This window comes from Ammodytes marinus (genome assembly GCF_949987685.1).
Source record: "Ammodytes marinus genome assembly, chromosome: 7".
NCBI lineage: Eukaryota > Metazoa > Chordata > Actinopteri > Uranoscopiformes > Ammodytidae > Ammodytes > Ammodytes marinus.
This window is the reverse complement of record NC_137211.1, coordinates 17,552,428-17,572,516: the sequence shown is the minus strand read 5'-3', so window position 1 is coordinate 17,572,516 and position 20,089 is coordinate 17,552,428. Positions and strand designations below refer to the sequence as shown.

Sequence of the window (20,089 nt, the reverse complement as noted above, 5' to 3'; positions counted from 1 at the left end):
CAAAGCCACAGATTCGCAATTTTCAACACAAAATAATTGGTGGGAAATTATCAATCAAAGAGAAATAAAAATAAAAATTACTCGGTGAACATTCCGACCACAATACAACTACATTGTTATTAAAAATATGAACAAAGGCTTTATTTTAATACCAAAGCCGAGAAATAGACCCCGCTTTGTGTGGCGAATGTGTCAACCCGCTGCCGCGGCGTAACGTTACAGCAACGGTTGCCTCTTTTGTTCAACCGAGTTCCTGAATAATTCCCAACACAATGAAATGATCGGGATATTAAAAGATCTCATAAAAACACGGCACTTTAATCTACGCTTCCTGTGATATCACCTTGGATTATCTAATGAAGTAAACAAACAAAAAACGATCTGCAACCCGTCTGATCTGGCGTGAAGGGTTTCCGAAGCACGCAGTCTTGAGGAACGTGGAGTAGTAAGTGTTTATAACGATAGTCCAGATCTGTGGCATTACACTGTTCAAGGCTCGCTTTTATGGGGAAAAACTGGGTCAATTTTTTTCTGAAATTGAAAGCTGAATTCTTGTTGTAATTTTGCGTTCCATTTTAACCCACCATACCTTGAAAGCACGAAGTAGTAATACGCATGTCTGGCTATTTTTCCTCGAATTGCTCAACATTTCAGGGCTATTTCACATCAGAGAAGGAGATCTAATGGTTCGATTTGCCTTGGCTTTTTAAACCAAGCAACTATACCTTATCACTTATGTTTTAGCAGCTTGGTAACCTTAACAAATCAGACGTTATCCTGTCATTTAGCTGCTCAGTGTGTAGTGTATTCACAGGGTGAGGTCATTGTGGAGGGAAACACCAGAGGGCTGGATGATCAGCTAAAGATACAGTCACGCTACAGTGTATACAACTTTGAACACTTTTGTTTACTAATCGATGTGAATTCAACAAAAAAATTCTCTAACGTAAAAGTGACACTTCTCTCGCCTATTTGTAGCTAACGTCTTAGCCAGCTACTTTAGCATGCCAGTTCAAACCCGAACTAACCCGGTTGACGTTTGATACTGAGCTGAATGAAACACTGAACGTCGGGTTAAGATGAGAAACGAAACGAAAGATAGCTATCAATGGGTGGTTTGTAATGTTAACTCGTGAGTACTAGAATAGCTTTCCTTTCTGTAGCTGTGCTGTTTGCAGAGAATACTGGTGTTGTTTGCTAGCTGCTGCTGCTAGCTTGCATGCTAACAGCGTCAGGCTGCAATGTTTCATTGTTTGAGGTGGGAAGCATCAACAAAAGCTAAGGCTAATGTAAGCGGTCTTTAAAATACTTCAAGTTAAAGCTTTGTGAAATTTCCTTTCGTGTACTCTTGTTTTAGCCAGACTTGTTTCTAACTCATGGGTTGTAAACAAGCCTGAAATAACAGCTACACATACTGTTATGCCGTTTGTTCCACTGCCCGTTAACTGAACATAACTGGCAATCAATAAGTAGAAGCAAACATATTGACCTTAATTGCACCTGTTATTGCCCAAACGAACATAACAATTTGTATGCTACTGGGAATGGGGGGCATGGTCACGTGACTGCACCATAACAGGTGCACAATGTGGCAGGCACGGCTTGTCTAGACTATAACCAAAAACAATATATTGTGTTTTGAACACATAACATATCAAGCAGCATTAAAAAAAGCTGTGGCATTGATCCTCCCATGCTAACCCCTTGTGTGTCTTTCTTTCTACCAGATGTAAACCTGAACAGCATCTGTCCCAGGCAGCGGTGGCTGTTGGCACCATGGGGCTGGACTTTGACGTGAAGACGTTCTGTCACAACCTGCGGGCCACCAAGCCCCCGTATGAGTGCCCCGTGGAGACCTGCCGGAAGGTCTACAAGAGCTACAGTGGCATCGAGTATCACCTCTACCACTACGACCACGACAACCCCACGCCCGCTCAGCAGACCACTTCTGTGCCCCAGAAGAAGAGGAAGGGGCGGCCTCCTCGCGCCTCATTGGCCGGCTCGGGGGACACGGACGATGGTGGTGGTGGTGGGGGAGGAGGACCAGGGCACGGGGGGAACAACACACCTGGAAGCCCCAACAACCGCTCGGACCGCTCGCACTCCCCGGGCCGAGAGACCATGACCTACGCCCAGGCACAGCGCATGGTGGAGCTGGAGATCCAAGGAAGGCTCCACCGTGTCAGCATATTCGAGAACATTGACGTGGTGTCGGAGGACGACAGTGACGCTGATGATGCTCCTCCGTCCGGCCCAGGTGGCGGTGGTGGTGGAGGGGGAGGGGGAGGAGGGGGAGTGTGTAACGGCAGCGATGGTGGAGGTGGAGGCAGTGAGCTGGTAGGTAGTGTAGGCAAAGAGCGTCAGGATATCCCGTCTTCCAACGGGGGGAAATCCACACCGAAGTCCGGGAAGCACAAGAGCAAAGAGAAGAAAAAGGATGGCTCGTCTCACCACCACAGCGCTCAGTCGGGCCCCGCCGTCAAGCTCCCCGAGGCGGTGTTCAGAGAACTGGACCAAGAGAGACTCGACGCCCCTCCCCGGCCGTCCTCTTACTACAGGTGAGGCTTTGACAATTATAATGTGGTTCGTTCAGAAGAAAGAAGAACAGCTTTGATAATCAGTAGCTGGGTTATATTGTTCAGTACATTGGCAGGGAATTGTACACGCAATTTGTACGGGGTGGAATGTTTTTTATACAGAAAGTACATTTGGCGGTGACTCGTAAATAGTTGTCAGTTTGTTTGCAGTTGCGCAGCTCGTGTATCAGGAAATGAATTTAACCGACGCATTATTCTGCTCATTATTTCCTCTTTTCACAGAAAGTCAAAGTATGCGCCCAATCCCATTCTCCCATATAATCACACTTCATTGCTAACCCTTGTTACTACTATGTAATAATACAAACACATTTTCTTATTCTCTCCAACTCAGGTACATCGATAAATCAGTGGAGGAGCTGGACGAGGAGGTAGAGTACGACATCGACGAGGAGGACTACATCTGGCTGGACATCATGAACGACAAGCGGCGGCGTGACGGTGTGACGCCCATCCCTCAGGAGGTCTTTGAGTACCTCATGGACCGCTTAGAGAAGGAGTCCTACTTTGAGAGCCACAACAAGGTACCTGAGCTTGGAAACTGAGTGACAAATTGATATTTTGAATGTTGAAGCACAAACAGAATGCGTCAAACTTTGATCTCTATGCTCCTCTCTGTCTCCCAGGCGGACCCCAGTACCCTAATCGATGAAGATGCCGTCTGCTGCATCTGTAACGATGGAGAGTGTCAGAACAGCAACGTGATCCTGTTCTGCGACATGTGTAACCTGGCAGTGCACCAGGAGTGCTACGGTGTGCCCTACATCCCCGAAGGCCAATGGTTGTGCCGGCGCTGCCTGCAGTCGCCAAGTCGAGCCGTGGACTGTGCCCTCTGTCCCAACAAGGGAGGCGCTTTCAAACAGACCGACGACGCACGCTGGGCTCACGTGGTGTGTGCCCTGTGGATCCCAGAGGTAAATCCATACATCACCACTACACACATTCCTGATCAGACCTATGTAATCACGCAGTTTGTTGAGGTGCTCTGGATTGTGCCCAGGTAATTTGTTTCTTAAATTTTCCGCAGTGGCTGCATAAGAATTTTAACTTTATTAACTGATACTTACACAGTCCAGATTTTGATAATGATATCAGAATTATATTTTTTCACATAATCCATATATGGGCACATACGTAGCTGGCTGCTCAACTGTTTAATTGACATGTTAAATGCAAGTGGTTTGATAAATAGCACCAAGGGCATAAATTATTGTGCAAAACACAACGAAAATGATATGACATCAGTGCTACTGTAGATTTTAGCAGGGCTCAGTCAGTCTGTTACCTCATTGCCACCCTAACCCTTTCATTATAGTTTATATTTGTGCTGCCTTTCCCCAGGTCTGCTTCGCCAACACGGTTTTCCTGGAGCCGATCGATAGCATCGAGCACATCCCTCCTGCACGCTGGAAGCTAACCTGCTACATCTGCAAGCAGCGCGGCGCAGGCGCCTGCATCCAGTGCCACAAAGCCAACTGTTACACTGCCTTCCACGTCACCTGTGCCCAGCAGGCGGGCCTCTACATGAAAATGGAGCCCGTCAGAGAGACCGGGGCCAACGGCACCTCTTTCAGCGTCCGCAAGACGGCTTACTGTGACATCCACACGCCCCCTGGCTCGGCCCGGCCTCTGGCGGGAGTGGGCGGGGCCAGCATGGGCTCCTCTAACAGTGAGGGAGAGCTGGAGGAGGACGACGAGCCCAGCATTGGACATGATGACGACTCCAAGGGCTGGAGCTCCGAGCGCGCCAAGAGGGCCAAGGCCAAGTCCAGGCTCAAGATGAAGAGGGCCAGGAAGATCTTAGCTGAGAGGAGAGCTGCTGCGCCAGTGGTGTCTGTGCCCTGCATTCCTCCACACAGGTACACACACACACATGTGGAACGACAGGTTGATTAGAACTATATTTATAGGATTCACTTCCCACGGTCATGAAATTCCTGGAAAAGTTGTGCAATGCCTGTTTTCCAGGCCCGGAAATGGTTTGGAATTAACTGAATGTTTTGGAAAAGTTTTGAACTTCTGTGCTTTAATCTACTTAAACAAGGTTATGGAAATTGGGTAAAATATCATGGGAAAGTTTTGAAAATTCATTGGTAAAAATCAATCCATCAATCAATCAAACTTTATTTATATAGCACTTTTCATACAATCAAATGTAACACAAGGTGCTTAATACAACCCCCCCCCCCCATAGATATGCATACATGCAAAAACATTCCCCCTCCCACCCATCCATACCCCAAAATAAGAAATTCATTAAAAACAGGAAGGAAACTACGCTGAGGAAACGCCATCATCAGAGAGAAAACACTAGAGACTGTAAAACTAAAACAATTTAAAATAAAGAGATAAAATAAATAAGAGCTCTTTATAGCGATTAATAAAAACACAAAAAATAAAAATGATAGATAAAGAATAAATAAAAATACATAGGATAGAAATGAATAAAATTAGAATTAAAAATAGTAATAATAATAATCAATAAATAAAATAACTAATAAAAGTATTTATACAAAGTAAATAAAAGCAGGCTACATATATAAATAAAATTATATAGGCTATAAAAGATATAAAATAATGAAATAACTGAATAAAAAGTTGCTTAATTAAAAACCCTGACTAAAAAGGTAAGTTTTTAGTTTGCCCTTAAAAATATCAACACTCTCTGCGGCCCTCAGGTTATCAGGCAGGGTGTTCCACAGACGTGGGGCGTAGTAAGAGAAGGATGCCTCACCGTGAGTTTTTGTGTGAACTTTTGGAACAATTAAAAGACCACTGCCAGAAGACCTGAGGGTTCGAGAGGGTTCATATGATAAAAGCAAATCTGATAAATAACTAGGACTAAGACCATTAAGAGCTTTATAAACCAATAAAAGGATCTTAAAATCAATTCTGAAGGACACGGGTAGCCAATGCAGAGACTTTAATATGGGAGTAATGTGTGCCCTCTTTCTGGTCCTCGTCAGCAACCGTGCAGCTGAGTTTTGGAGTAATTGTAGTTTAGCAATACTTTTCTTGGGAAGACCAGAAAGTAGGGCATTACAATAGTCAATTCTGCAGGTAATAATATAATGCATTAATGTCTCTGTGTTGGCTTGAGAGAGAAATGGGCGCACTCTGGCAATGTTCTTAAGATGATAAAAAGCTGTTTTTGTGATGTTTCTTATGTGTTGGTCAAAGCTAAGATCCGAATCAAAAATAACACCCAGGTTTTTAACTTGTTGGCTGGGTTTAAGTGCCAGGGTTTGAAGTTTGGCGTTCATTTTTTCTCTCTGTGCTTCAGGACCAATAATTAAAACCTCAGTTTTGTCCTGGTTGAGCTGTAGAAAGTTCTCTGCCATCCATGACTTGATATCTAAAATACAATTAAAAAGAGCATCGATTGGCTCTGGGTCATCAGGGGACACGGCAATGTACACTTGAGTATCATCAGCATAACTATGAAAATGTATGCCATGCCTCCTGATGACATCTCCAAGTGACAACATGTAGATATTAAAAAGAGTTGGGCCTAAAATCGAACCTTGAGGAACGCCACAGTCCATTGTGTACTTATTTGATGAGCATTCCTCCAAGGTAACATAACATTTTCTGTCATTAAAGGCCTACTTCACCGGTTTGAATATGAAGGTGTATTGAATTCTGAGATACTACATAGGATCTCAGAATTCAATACACCTTCATATTCAAACCGGTGAAGTAGGCCTTTAAGATAGAATCTAAACCAGTTAAAAACAGTACCAGAGACACCAATCTGCTTGTAAAGTCTGTCTAAAAGAATTGAGTGGTCTACTGTGTCGAATGCAGCAGTAAGATCCAGCAATACCAGCACAGAGAGTTTTTTTATTATCTAAATTGCACCTGAGGTCGTTGAGCACCTTGATCAGAGCCGTCTCTGTGCTGTGCCTGGCTCGAAAGCCAGACTGGTACTTTTCAAAATTGTTGTGCGAGTTCATAAAATCATTTAACTGATTAAAAACAAGCTTCTCTAAAATTTTTACCAGATTGGATACTGGTCTGTAGTTATTGGGAAGTGAGGGGTCTAAATGTATTCTCTTCAGAAGAGGCTTGAACATGGCAGTCTTTACAGCTGTGGGGAAAATGCCCATCTGAAGAGAGTAGTTTAATAATATTAAGAACATCCTTTTCTAAAAATCTAAAAACAGTTTTAAAAAAGGATGTGGGAATAGGGTCTAAAAGGCAGGTTGCTGGTTTTAATTGTGAAACAACTTTCCCCAGCATCTCAGCATCAACCAGGACAAACGTCTCTAGTGTTTCCTCATGTAAAAACAAAGATTCCTTGTGATTAAAATTCACGGGGGGAGTCTGACATAAATTGGATCTAATAGTTTCTATTTGGCTACTGAAGTGAGCTGCAAACTCTTCACATTCTTTTTTGGTTGACATACTTTCCATCTTAATAAAAACAGGGTTAATTAAATGATCAATGGTTGTAAATAGGATTTTGGGGTTGTTCCGGTTATCAGTGATCAATTTTGAGAAGTATGTTTGTCTGGCCTGTTTCATGGCTTTATTGCAAATAGTGAGTTGTTCACGGAAAATTTGGTAATGGATTATTAGTTTATTTTTTCTCCATTTTCTTTCTGCTTTCCGACAGTTTTTCTTGAGTTGCTTGGTGTGTTGGTTTCTCCAGGGTGCTGTTAGGTTAGCTGTGACCCAAAAAATGTGTGGGAACCCTGTAATGATCACTTAATAGGATGACTGATGTCCTTGAGTATTTCTCTGCTGGTTCTTGGTTCTCTATAAATCACCCATTCCTACCTTGTCTGGGGTAGATTTTCCTTGTATTATAAGGAATAAGAAAAAGTTTAACATCGATAACATAGGATTAAAAGAGCTGAAATTGTGTTTTTGTTTTTTGTTGTCTCCAGGCTCAGCAAAATCACCAGTAACTTGACGGTACCCAGGAAAAGCCAGTTCATGCAGCGACTTCACAGCTACTGGACCCTGAAGAGGCAAAGTCGTAACGGCGTACCACTGCTCCGCCGCCTCCAAACCCACCTGCAGTCCCAACGACATGTTGAGCCACCCACACCGCCACCTCCGGCACAACTCCCCCCAGTCACCTGTGTAATTGCCCACTTCTGTGTATGTTACTATATACATATAAATATATATTTGGTTCAATCTGTTATCTTAACAGCTTTGTGTGTGTGTGTGTGTGTGTGTGTGTGTGTGTGTGTGTGTGTGTGTGTGTGTGTGTGTGTGTGTGTGTGTGTGTGTGTGTGTGTGTGTGTGTGTGTGTGTGTGTGTGTGTGTGTGTGTGTGTGTGTGTGTGTGTAGCCGATGGACAGCGATGAGAAGCAGTCGGCGCTTAAGGAGCAGCTGAAGGCGTGGCAGAGACTGAGGCACGACCTGGAGAGAGCCAGGCTGCTGGTGGAGCTCATCCGCAAGAGGGAGAAGCTCAAAAGGGAGACGGTGAGCCACAAAATAAGTATTTCATAACCGCAACACTATAGAGCTGCACTGGACTATGGTAATTAAGTAAGTATTTCCTTTGTATTTACACCTGCTTCAATGCAGGCAAACTTAGCACCATTTTAATAATTGAGTCCAGATAGATATTTCAATTAGCCATTTTAACTATTTCAGTAGTATATTTTCTATTTTTCAACCTCCTTGAGATTTCTCGTTCTTTTCACTTTTTGCTCAAAGCTTAAGCATTTTAGTTTTGCTTTGGTCTGACGTATTGGACATTCAAGAATCAGATTCAGGACAGCAATGCATATATTGCATATTTTCCAATATGCATGAAAAGCCATTTTGCAAAAAGATCCACTATCCAAACCAACAATTTCCATTCAATACTTGCATTCACAGAGTGTGTGAATGAATTTGGGTTGAATTTCTGTGCACATTAACAGTCCTTACCACACAGATTTCTTATATGTTTGTTTATTCATTCAGAAAGCAAGTGTGCATTTTTTTAATTAAAAAAACAACGTGTCTCTGTTCAGATCAAAGTGCAGCAGATGGCTTTGGAGATGCAGCTGACTCCCCTCCTGGTGCTGTTGAGGAGCACGTTGGAACAGCTACAGGAAAGAGACATCAACAACTTTTTCACCGAGCCTGTACCACTGGCAGAGGTACACACACACGGGAGGTCTACTTGTCTGTACTCCTTGAAATCTGATCTAATTAGCAGATTTGTATTCTCTTTTTGGTTTATAATGCCCCTTCCTTCTTTTATCTTTTTGTGTTTTTTATATCAAAATATTTTTTCATTTAGTTTACAGTATTAGAAAGTGCAAAGTTGTTCATTTGTTATAGACAGGTTATATGAAAAGAATAAATAAAAAAAACAACTTGTGTGTGCCACATATATCTAAACAACAACAATAAACAACAAGTCACTGCCAGTGAGCATATGTCGGTGTCGGGCTGTCACAATAGTAATCATCGATAAGGGAATGGGAAGACTGTAATTCTTTTTTTTTTTGTATTTTTGACTATATGTATAATGTTCTTCTTCTTTATTATTATGTAAATCTATTTATTTGTTTTATATGCCAGCTCAATATCTTTGAATCAACTCTTTAATAACAAATCTTTTGGGGATCACCAATTAAAATGTTTGTGATTTTGTGTAGGATAAATTCAATATCGCCTACTATCCATATTTTAATTATTTTAATGTCTGGCCATGCAGCAACTTTTTACAATTATGTATTTACTCTTGACTTCACACACACACACACACACACACTGACATTTGCACTGAACATCCCCTGTTTAGAACGTGCGGGTCATCATGCCTCTCTCATGCCTGATCTCTCCACCCTCTATGTTATCAAGGTGCCCGACTACCTGGACCACATCGACACTCCAATGGACTTCCAGACCATGTGGAACCTGCTGGAGTCCCACCGCTACCTCACCTTCGAGGCCTTCGAGTTGGACTTCGGCCTCATCGTCAACAACTGCCTCAAGTACAACGCCAAGGACACAGTGTTCTACCGAGCTGCCCTGCGGCTCCGCGAGATGGGCGGCTCCGTCATGAGAGCGGCCAGGCGGCAAGCAGAGCGGATAGGCTTCGACTACGAGAGCGGCCTGCACCTCCCACGAGAGCCAAGCCCGGACAGCCAGCGAGACATAGAGAGAGACCGGGAGAGAGACAGAGACCGAGAGAGGGAACGGGAGAGGGAGAGAGAGCGGGAGAGAGACAGGGAGAGGGAACGAGACAGGGATAGAGAGAGGGATAGAGAGAGGGAGAGGGAGAGGGAGCGGGAGCGCCTGCATTCCTCCAATGACGAAGGTGAGTCAACCTCTATTTATTTTTTTATTTTTTTTATTATTTTTTATGTTTTATTAGATAGGTTGGAGAGACGGAGATGAAATGGGGCAGAGAGGGTAATGACATGCAGAGAATGACCACGGGCCGGATTCGAACCCGTGGTCTGCTGCTTCTGAGGACTGAGCCTCTATGGGGGGGGGGGAGGGCGCTAACCAATACACCACAGTTGCCCCCAACCTCTTTCACTTTTGATTGGGAGGTTTGTGGAAGCGTTGCCTTTTTTTTTCTCAACCACTAAACTTTTAAAAAAAAATAGACGAGAAGCATACATTTCAAATTATTTATCATTTATGGGGCCCGTTATTATTACCTTTCATTGGGAGAGGAAACAATATTTTTCTAGTGGATATATTTACCATTCAGAAACATTTGGCAGGCTGAAAGCTAAAATGGTTACACTTGTGCTACATTTTTCTGGATAACATACTTGTGGGTGAAATACTGGAGGGAGTGGGGTAAGGAGTGATATGTGATTTTTTAGCTTTATAGGTGCAAATTCTGTTATTGCTGTTCGTCAGTAACCATACATTGTCTTAGTTGTGTTGGGCACTGTAACACTGGTAGACATATGTGGGCTAAGATGTTGAATAGACTGTACTGTATAATGGAGAAAAAAACAAGATCTTTGGCACAGTAAAGCCTTTTGACCAATAGGTGGTGCCAATCCTCTTTGTTGTAAACTAAGTGTCCTATTACTCTTTGTGCACCTGCACCAGTATCTGTAACTAGATGAAGTGCCTGACCTCACCATACATTTAATTGTATAAACTCATTTTGAACAGCCTCAGATTAACTTCAAGGAATATATTTTTTAATACAGAATTTACTAATATTTCACAAATTGATGTCATCCGCCTGGTAGCACAGTAATTCTACAAAAGATGTTTTCCACCGAGAGAAATCACGTTTGACTTCCTTCTTAAAGGAGAAGTAAGTGATATTTGATTGTGAATATATGTGTTAAATCACTCTCAATATTCATACAGAAATCACTTAAACAGTATGCACAGTTCATATCACAGGTCTCCCAGTTATTCAGCTTAGCAGTAATTGCCAGATACAATTTCGAGGTATCCCGCTCGTTCTTATCCAATCAGGAGACAGAGTGCTATAAATAGGCGGGTCTCTGTGCCCGCGAACAATGACTCGCTCCATCACTCTAACGAAAAAAACGGCTCCAGGTTTATCTGGTGGTGACGTAGGGAGGAAGGACGGGACTACTAATTGCAGTCACAGACAGAACGTTAGCTAAAAGAATCCTATCAATGACCTCTCCTTTAATCATTTTCCCTCTCCCCCTGCCCCTGTCACAGAGCTGCTGCTGCCGGAGACCAGGAGACGGCTTCCACCAGAGGAGCAGCTGCATTACCTGCAGAACCGTCTGGACGAGGTGTGTCTGGGCAAACAGAGTATCGGTCAGTCCCGCCGAGCCAAAGCCCTGAGGAAGGAGATCAGTATCGTCAAGAGAAAGCTGGCTCACCAGAGGGAGGGCAGCTCTGGTATGGGGGGCCGGGGGGGGGACTCTATGGGGGGAGCAGACCGGGGCTCTTCACTCCCCCATCACCCGTCCTCCGCTGGACACCACGACGAGGGGGGAGAAAGCAGCAGCCAGGAGCTTGGGGGAAAAGGTACACCTAAAGAAATGCCACTATAGGCGGAGTCAGCCATTCTTGTGAAAGCTTGTTGTCAAAATTTGTGAATACCTCCTCACGATCCCCGCTACCTGTACATATAGTGAAAAGAAATCCAGTCAGGTTTGACACGGTCATAATATGACTGGAAAAGTTTAAATTTGAAAAAACGTTTTTCCAAGCCTAGAAAGGGTTTGGAAATAACTGAATGTTTTGGAAAAGTTCTGAATTTACACTAATCTTGGCTAGTTTAAAAACATGTTTATAAAAATTCCTAAACATACTGTATCTAACGTTATACAACATTGTTCATTGAATAACTACTGTTTAAAATCTTGCTTGTTTGTCTGGGAAGTGCGTGTTTAATAATTTATGGTTTTTAAATGACAAATATAACACATGGTGCAGGAGAAATGCAGTAAGAGTTTCATTATTGAGCCATATGATTGTGAAAGAGGCCAAAATAAGGTTATGGAAATTGAGTACAATTTATGGCAAAAAGTTGTAGGAACCCTGATAGCTACTATCGGAAAATAATATAATAAACTATTGCTCTCTCTCTCTCTCTCCCGCTCTCCCTCTCTCTCTCTCTCTCTCTAGATCTGAGTGTGTCCTCGTCCGCCCTGGCTCCAGAGGTGGGCCGTCGGACATCTGTCCTCTTCTCCAAGAAGAACCAAAAAATGGCGGGACCCCCCAAAAGGCCAGGACGCCCCCCCAAGAACCGTGATGCTGGCTACGGCGGGGCGGGGGTGAGCCAAAGCCCTATCGGCCCCCCTCAGCTGCCTATGATGTCATCAAGCCGTCAGAGGAAGAGGCCGCGCAGCCCCCACAGCAGCTCCACCTCCGACAGCGACAGTGACAATGACATCATGCTCCCAGGTACAGGAGACCGATGCACAATACAACTTTAACCCTACCACGCATGCACACTCACTGCACTCACTCAATCCCTGCCTGTTTTTCCCCTCAGGTTTGCCCAACGGTTTTGACGGCGGTCCCCAGCCGGTAACGGAGAGCTTCCGTGTGTACAGAAGTGAGTCTCGTCTCCCTCGTTCCAGCTCTGACTCTGAGTCTACAACCAGCAGCAGCAGCAGTGCGGCTTCAGACAGGACCAGGTGATTAATGCATGGACACACCGGAGGCTCATCACATATACAGAGCAGTAAACTCTGGGTTCTTCAAAGCTCCTCTTACACATCGTTTTTCTATTACCAATGAATCAAATGACCTATATGTTATATTAATGGGGTCAATGACAATGTGTGCGTCCTTTAGCAGTTTGTTTTGATTTTAATGCACAGATCTATGCAGTTTGATTGCTCTCGGTTTCCAATCAAACTCAGACTGAACAACAGCAGACGAAAAAGTTGGCAATGACACATTAGCCATGCCAACTTCTTATGTCAGGACAGTCAGTCAGCAAGATATACTTTCCAGGAGAAACTTCCTGGTATTACTTTAAGGTTGCCAGGCAGCAAGCAGAGACTCCAGGAAGTTGCTACGCACGGCGCAGGTTACCAAGTGACGGTTCCAGCATGTGTTCCCTGCAAATCTGCAACGTGAAGTTTTGACATTAAGTTCATGTACAGATTAAGAAAACGAGATTCCTTTAAACTAAGATAGTTCCATATCTAATGCAGAGAAATGAGAGTGATAATGATTACCCCCCATCGTCTTACTCATCTAAGCAAATTAGATTTAAATTCCCTAAATGTCTTAACTATTCTTACAAAAAGCTTATTAGATATGATTTGCCAGTTGTGTCAAACAACCAGATATCCAAGTATGAAACCACAAAAATATAAGATGATCAAAAGTAGTAGTTCAGCAACTAATAAAGCACGGTTAGCTGTACTTGTGGGGCGTTTACATAAACAGTTGATAACTACTATCTATGACCTGTCCAATTGTAAACATTGTAAAGTCATATTGCATCCTTATGGTCCTGTCCCTCTTCTGTCTCAGTACGACCCCCTCCAAGCAGGGCAGAGGAAAGGCCTCCTTCTCTCGCTCGGCCTTCCACGATGACAGCAGCGAGGAGACGTCGGGCACAGAAAACGATTCCTACTCAGTGGGGGGATCACGGAGTGGTTCACATTGTAAGTATGTTTTTCACATACTTTAACTAACCCACACACACACACACACACACACACACACACACACACACACACACACGGTGCAGGTGTGTCCACGTTTCAGCACACAATTAGTTCCTGTTTATGTAGAGAGTGAGAGAATGATTTGTGTCCTCATGTAGGTGTTAGTTCAGTCCAGGCCAGCTGCACTGTGTTTGATTCTCATGTGATTATTCATTGGCATTTTGACATGACTCAGCACCTTTACTACTAGTGGAAAATGATTAATGATGATCACCTTTTTCCAAGCAACGCACTAGTCAAAATGATCTAAATTATAAACTTTGAGAATGACTCATTCCTGGAGCATGATCAAAAACAAATATAATAAAGTAACATGCAGTGCTCCTTGCGCATCATGATAAAACAACTTATATTTCTTGTCTTAAGTTTTCTGTAAAAACTAAAAACTTGAATAGGAGGACATAAAGATAAATACTTTATTTCATTTGTATTCAAATGAGAAAGAGAAAAAGAGAGCTGAGAATAGTTCATGTGGTGTAGGTTCACCGGAAACAATTTCAACTCTAGACATAGGCATGGCTGCGGCTGTAGAGCGTCTCTGTGAAATGGTGGGGGGAAATAAGACGTGAGGAAAAAAACAAGTGTTGAAGTTTTTTCCAGCTCAAATGACAGCTCTCACCCAGTCTCGTCGGAGCCCGTTTTTATCTTTCTCAACCAGCCATGTTGCCCCGCTGCAGAAATGTTGCTACAATGATACAAATGACATTATAGTGAAAGGGTATGACCTTGTAGTGACTTCTTAGAACAGGTTGATTGTGTACTTAACCATTGTTTAGCTAGAAAACTGAGAGTAACTGTCTTCCTGCTCCTTTGTTCCTGTTTGTCAGTGGTGCGGGGCCGGGCCAGGTCAGGTTGCTGGATGACTGATGATTACTCTTCCCTGGAAGCTCTGGATCTGGTGTGGGCAAAGTGCAGAGGCTATCCCTCATATCCTGCCCTGGTGAGATACAAGTCTTAGGGTGTATTCACACTGGGAAAGTCCGCTAGTTCACTTGCTTTTGACACAAAGTGAAAACTGCGAAATGTATAAATGATATAATATTGTGTTAAAAATAATAAATAAATAGGGCTACATCTAGCCTATGAATAAAGAAGAAAAACATCAAATTATTGTTGTTTCATATGGTTATAATTAGGGCTGTCAAGCGATTAAAAAAATTAATCTAATTAATTACAGGCTCTGTGATTAATTAATCTAAATTAATCGCATACTTATATGACACTTGTATGCCTGTTTATAAACAACTGTATAGGCTTCTCTCTCTCTCTCTCTCTCTCTCTCTCCCCCCGTCTCTCGTAACTTCTGCTTCTTGCTAAATGACGACTGTCTATCTTCCACACAACAGACAGCGCTGCACTGCCACAGGTGCGGTGCGCATAGCCTTTGCCGACTCATTCACCGTCCTACTCATAGCCAAAAATATTGAGACACACACACACACACACACACACACACACAAAGGAGGAAAAAAGACAGGCATATGCCAGCTAGGAAGAGTGAGAGGGGGCGGGTGTCCGTTTGTGGGAGACGATCACAGCTAGCAAACAGAGACACGGAGGAAGATGGAGAGATACTGTTTTGAACCTACATTGTTAATTAGGCACCCACTAAATCAATAATGCACTGCGGAGAATAACAAAAGACGTATTCCTACCTTCATGCTTATTTGCCCAGAGCAGCCCATAACACATCCATAAAGCCCTCGGCCTCTTTCCCCTGCTTCTTTCTTTACTCTTTAGCAAGCTACAGGTGCAGCTGCGCTATCGTCTCACCTCTTTTGCACCGGGTCAAAGGGCAATATAGAAGTGCGATTAATCTGCGTTCATTTTTTTAATCGCGTTCATTTTTCTGTGATTAATTAATCGAAATTAACGCGTTAATTTGACAGCCCTAGTTATAATATGTAGGCCTATGTCAATGCCATGTTATGTGGCTTGTAGCCTACGATGTGAAACTTCATTTTTACTGTATTTGTTCTGCTAGACACGCAGCTTGCAAGAAGAATAGGCTCAAGCTGACACTCAGCTGATTTAGCTGTGTGTCAGCTGTGTGTCAGTTTGGCTCAGCTCTGAACTGACACGGGATAGTTTTAACAGTCCCGTTAACATGGGAAGCAAAATAAAAACACACATGCAAAGCGCAGCGTGAACCTGTTGGCACTGTGGGGAGACGCTCCCCTCTCTTTCATCTGATTGCTGAACATATCAGCATGTTTACGCGTCTTCTCTATCAAATGTAATATATTAGCTCAGGGCTCAAGGTCAAACCAAAACTAATCTTCCTAACAATGGCGACAACAACACTTTCCCATAATGTGAAGCTGACGGCGATTTATTCAAAAAGAAAAGAAAGAAAAGGCACAGTGCATCAGCATTTGGGTCGGATCGAGTCTAGCCAAAATCACACCATTAACGAACTGCAGCAGAGTGTGTTTGGAAGTGCGCTTGTTTGGTCCGCCCTCAAGTGTGATTGCTGTATTCACACCTGCCTCAATGATGCGCACCGAAGGAGGAAGTGCACCTGAGTTTGTTTCGACCAAACTAAACACGGCAGGTGTGAATACACCCTTAGTGACAAATAGCCCAGAAACCCACGGATCACTTTGAGGCATGCTGCACTGGTTAATGACAGGAGTAATATGTCTAACTCTCCTCTCTGTCCACCAGATAATTGACCCCAAAATGCCCAGGGAAGGGGTGTTCCACCGGGGTGTCCCCATCCCTGTCCCTCCATTGGACGTGCTGAAACTAGGGGAGCAGATGACCCAGGAGGCCAGGGAGCACCTGTTCCTGGTCCTATTCTTTGACAACAAGAGAACCTGGTCAGTGCTCCTCCGGTTCACTAATAGTCACCAGTCGTTCTTTAAGTTTGTCTCTTCTTCTTTCTTTTTTTTTGTTCAACCCTATAAGAAAAAACACCAGATGCAAGCAAAAAAGGCTTCTGATGTTACTGGATGTGTGCACACAAGTAATTCTGTGGCAGTTCAAAGGAAACTGCAAGACGGCAGAACATTTAGCAGAAATAGGGCAACCGTGGTTTTTGAGAATAGAACAGGAGGGAGAAAAACATGCCGTCTTTTGGGTCACACAGTGCTGCAAAATCATTTCTAAGGTTCATGGTTTGCTACTAAGTTAGAAAAAAAAAAAACCTGTGAAAAACATGATGACAATAGACATTTGTCATTCTTAACCGTCTTAATGATAGGCTTTCAGTAGTCTTTACTGCTTTCATTGCTAAAGTGCCTTTATCTAATTGTATTCCACATGTCATGACAGAGCTCGGTCTGTTACGCCTACAGAGGAATTTGTATTACACTTTAACTGGCTATTAACTCTCTATTGACTTAGGTGTGTATTTTATAAAAATGTCACTGTTCTATCTGTTTCTATTTTGTTTATACATATATAAAAACTGTAAATGAAATGTAATGCCCCTTTTGTTTCTACTGGAAATATTTTAACACTCAAGTGTGTGTGTGTGTTTTTGTGTGCCTCTAGGCAGTGGCTGCCGCGCTCTAAGCTGGTGCCGCTCGGTGTGGACCAGGTGCTGGACAAGGAAAAAATGCTGGAGGGTCGAAAGTCCAACATCCGCAAGTCAGTGCAGGTGGCGTACCACCGCGCCATGCAGCACCGCAGCAAGGTGCAGGGAGACCCCAGCAGTGAGACCAGCGACAGTGACTGAGCACACTAGCCCACCTCACCCCCCCCAGGTGTGGTGGTGTACGTGCTTTTACTTTTTCTCTCTCTCTCTCTATCGAGAGCCCTCCAGCCCTCCGTCACAGAACACATGAGAAACAGCGCCAGTAGCACAGAGTGGGTAAACACATCCACTACACCGGCCCACCCAACCCCCCAAGAGAAGACGCACCATCATGCACACTAAAAGCCGTATTTAATCTGACATGTAAAATATTGTATTTAAGAGAATTGAGAAAAAAAGGTATTATTAATAATGATAGAAAAAATATACTATGTTCAGAATCATCGATCGAAAACAGTCCTTGTATGTGGTGGATTATATATGTTTAATCATAATGACATGAATTACAGTTTACAGACTCAAGAAATATGAACATAGTATTGCACTATAATGCAGACACGACTCTGCCTCTCCCTGTCATTACACGTGCGTTCACACATGTAATCTTAAATTTTGAACAGGGAGGTGCATGTGGTGTGCATTAAAAAAACGCACACAACGCGGCAGGTATGGCTGCGAATGCCTATCGGCCCGGCACGTCTTCTTCACACCCTTTGCCCACATCTCCGAAAACAACAACAAAAACAAAACAATAACAAAAATAATCAAGCCTGGTGCTAGTGTCCAGTATTTTGTCAACGGAGCACAATGAAAGACTGTTGCAGCCTGAACTTGTGGGCAAACCAACGTTTATGTTATTTATTCTATTCTACTAACTCCTTCTTAACAAGTTCCACAAGATCGTTTTTTGTATAAATATCATGGACTACTTCTAATCACTCCGGCCACACAAGACTTCGTTGTGTGGTCCCTCTTTGTCTGTCACTCTGCGTTCATCATGCCTCCTGTTTTTACACTTTTGTTAACGTACGTCTGCGTCACGCAGGCACACACCCCATTCAATGAATAATGAGGACAAAACTGAAACATATGATCGCCTCACTGTCTGTCTTAGTCTCAGGCTGATGGCTTTAGAACTTTTATATATACAGATTGCATAAAGATAGAAGTTTAATAAAAATAATTGAGTTTTTTAAACTGCTGTGGTCACTGTGGGTGTGTTTGTTCTTCCTGGTTTGCCCTCATGATTGTATGGATGTTCCCTGCATGTGTGGCAAAATTGGGTTTAAATGCAAGATATGCCACTTCTGAACATGATGGTTTTTCTGTTTCTTTAGAGGACTAGTCTTGCCTTGTGGAGACCATATGTGCCTAGACACTCCAGTTAACTTCCTGTTATTGTAAATGGTTGAAAGCCTTTAGGTGTCACAACATCTCGCACCTTGGAGCTACACGACACCTTCCTCATCCCACATGCTTTCTTCATTATACTTAAGAATACACAATAAATCCTGTTAAGTGTGTTTAGAAAACTGAAAACACTCCCCTCTTATCTAGTGTTAACAATCAAGCCATCCACGCTATTACCAAATGTAACATAAAGGAAAGAGTAAGTGTACACTGGTTCTACTGGTTGGACAACATTCACAAAAACATGCATGTACTTGTTTCAATACCCAGGTCCCTTATTTATTTATTTTGCACAGGCTGCCAGATAAACCTTTTGCTACAGTATGTTAAAGGCCCAGATGTTGAGGCAGCTTTAAGTTGTCCTTGAACAAGACCTGATTCTAAATTATGGAAGAACAAAACATGAATTTGGAAAGAAAAACATTGGAAGGCGATCGTAGGTCTAATTATGGCATACTCTGCTGCTATCTTAATGATGTTTCCCATCAATTGACTGACTGTTAACATTATTCATGGGTTTGTAATGACAAAAGTTCTCAACAACCAGTGTACATTTCCTCTGCCCAAAGCCCATTGTTTTTTATATAGTTTTCTGCGCTCAATTGAAATTCCCCCACCCCATCTGGAACACCCACTCACCCCAACATCTGCGCCACCCCTCTTTGAGTAAAGACGTCCGGTTCCTGCTTTGCATGGGAGTGGAAACACATTTTTAGAATTGGCTGCAGTTAACTCAGTTGTTGACCTTATTGTGGTCTCCCCCCCCCCCCCCCCCTGCACACAGTGTTATAACATATTTGTCACTGTCATTGACCCTCTTCTGTGCACATGCTTTCCCACCATTGTCAGGCACTCAAGGCACTCCAAAAACATTTCAAGAATGTTCAGTGACTTTATCTTGGATTTGATCAAGAACTTGACATGATTTAGTGCACATCTTTATCATTTGAAAACAGATCCTTACAAAGAATATTGTAATTTGCATAAGTATTCATTCACCATCTCCAAAAAGTCAGTAATTTAGTAGATGCACCTTTGGTTTGAGTCTGTGTAGGACTGTGCATGTCTACTTCCTGGACCCTGCACTTTTTTCAGTGTAAAAACCACATGATTCCATATTTTTAAAACACAACTAGGCCTACAACATGATGTCTGGGACCTTAAGGGGCTCTTACATGGACATAATTAAAGACCCCTTCAGGATCAGCTGAAGCAGTGTATGTCAGTAAGCGAGAAGTACACGTTCTCACCCTGTGGGGGTATTATTACCGTAAGAATGGGCGGCAGCACGTAAGTGCCTTCAGGGAAGTAACGTAGTCCTCGGACGAGAGGCGGAGCTAAGGTGGCGATTATTCATATATATATTTTTTTAACAATCACCCACTTGGGTAAGTTTTGAAAGGCATGGGAACTAGGCTACTAAAAAAACAAAA

At 43.1% G+C, this 20,089-nt stretch overlaps 1 protein-coding gene across 1 annotated transcript; it reads left to right on the top strand.

The window, feature by feature from the left end:
- The first annotated feature begins 240 nt into the window (after positions 1 to 240).
- Positions 241 to 18,394, top strand: brpf1 (bromodomain and PHD finger containing, 1). Its single transcript, XM_080030953.1, has 16 exons — positions 241 to 445; positions 1,728 to 2,558; positions 2,932 to 3,121; positions 3,224 to 3,511; positions 3,939 to 4,456; positions 7,490 to 7,688; positions 7,902 to 8,036; positions 8,576 to 8,704; positions 9,414 to 9,873; positions 11,226 to 11,540; positions 12,144 to 12,422; positions 12,514 to 12,658; positions 13,509 to 13,642; positions 14,533 to 14,645; positions 16,373 to 16,527; positions 17,204 to 18,394. The coding sequence occupies exons 2-16, from the start codon at positions 1,777 to 1,779 to the stop codon at positions 17,385 to 17,387; spliced, it is 4,026 nt and encodes a 1,341-aa protein (XP_079887079.1). The 5' UTR covers positions 241 to 445; positions 1,728 to 1,776; the 3' UTR covers positions 17,388 to 18,394.
- The last annotated feature ends 1,695 nt before the right edge of the window (positions 18,395 to 20,089 follow it).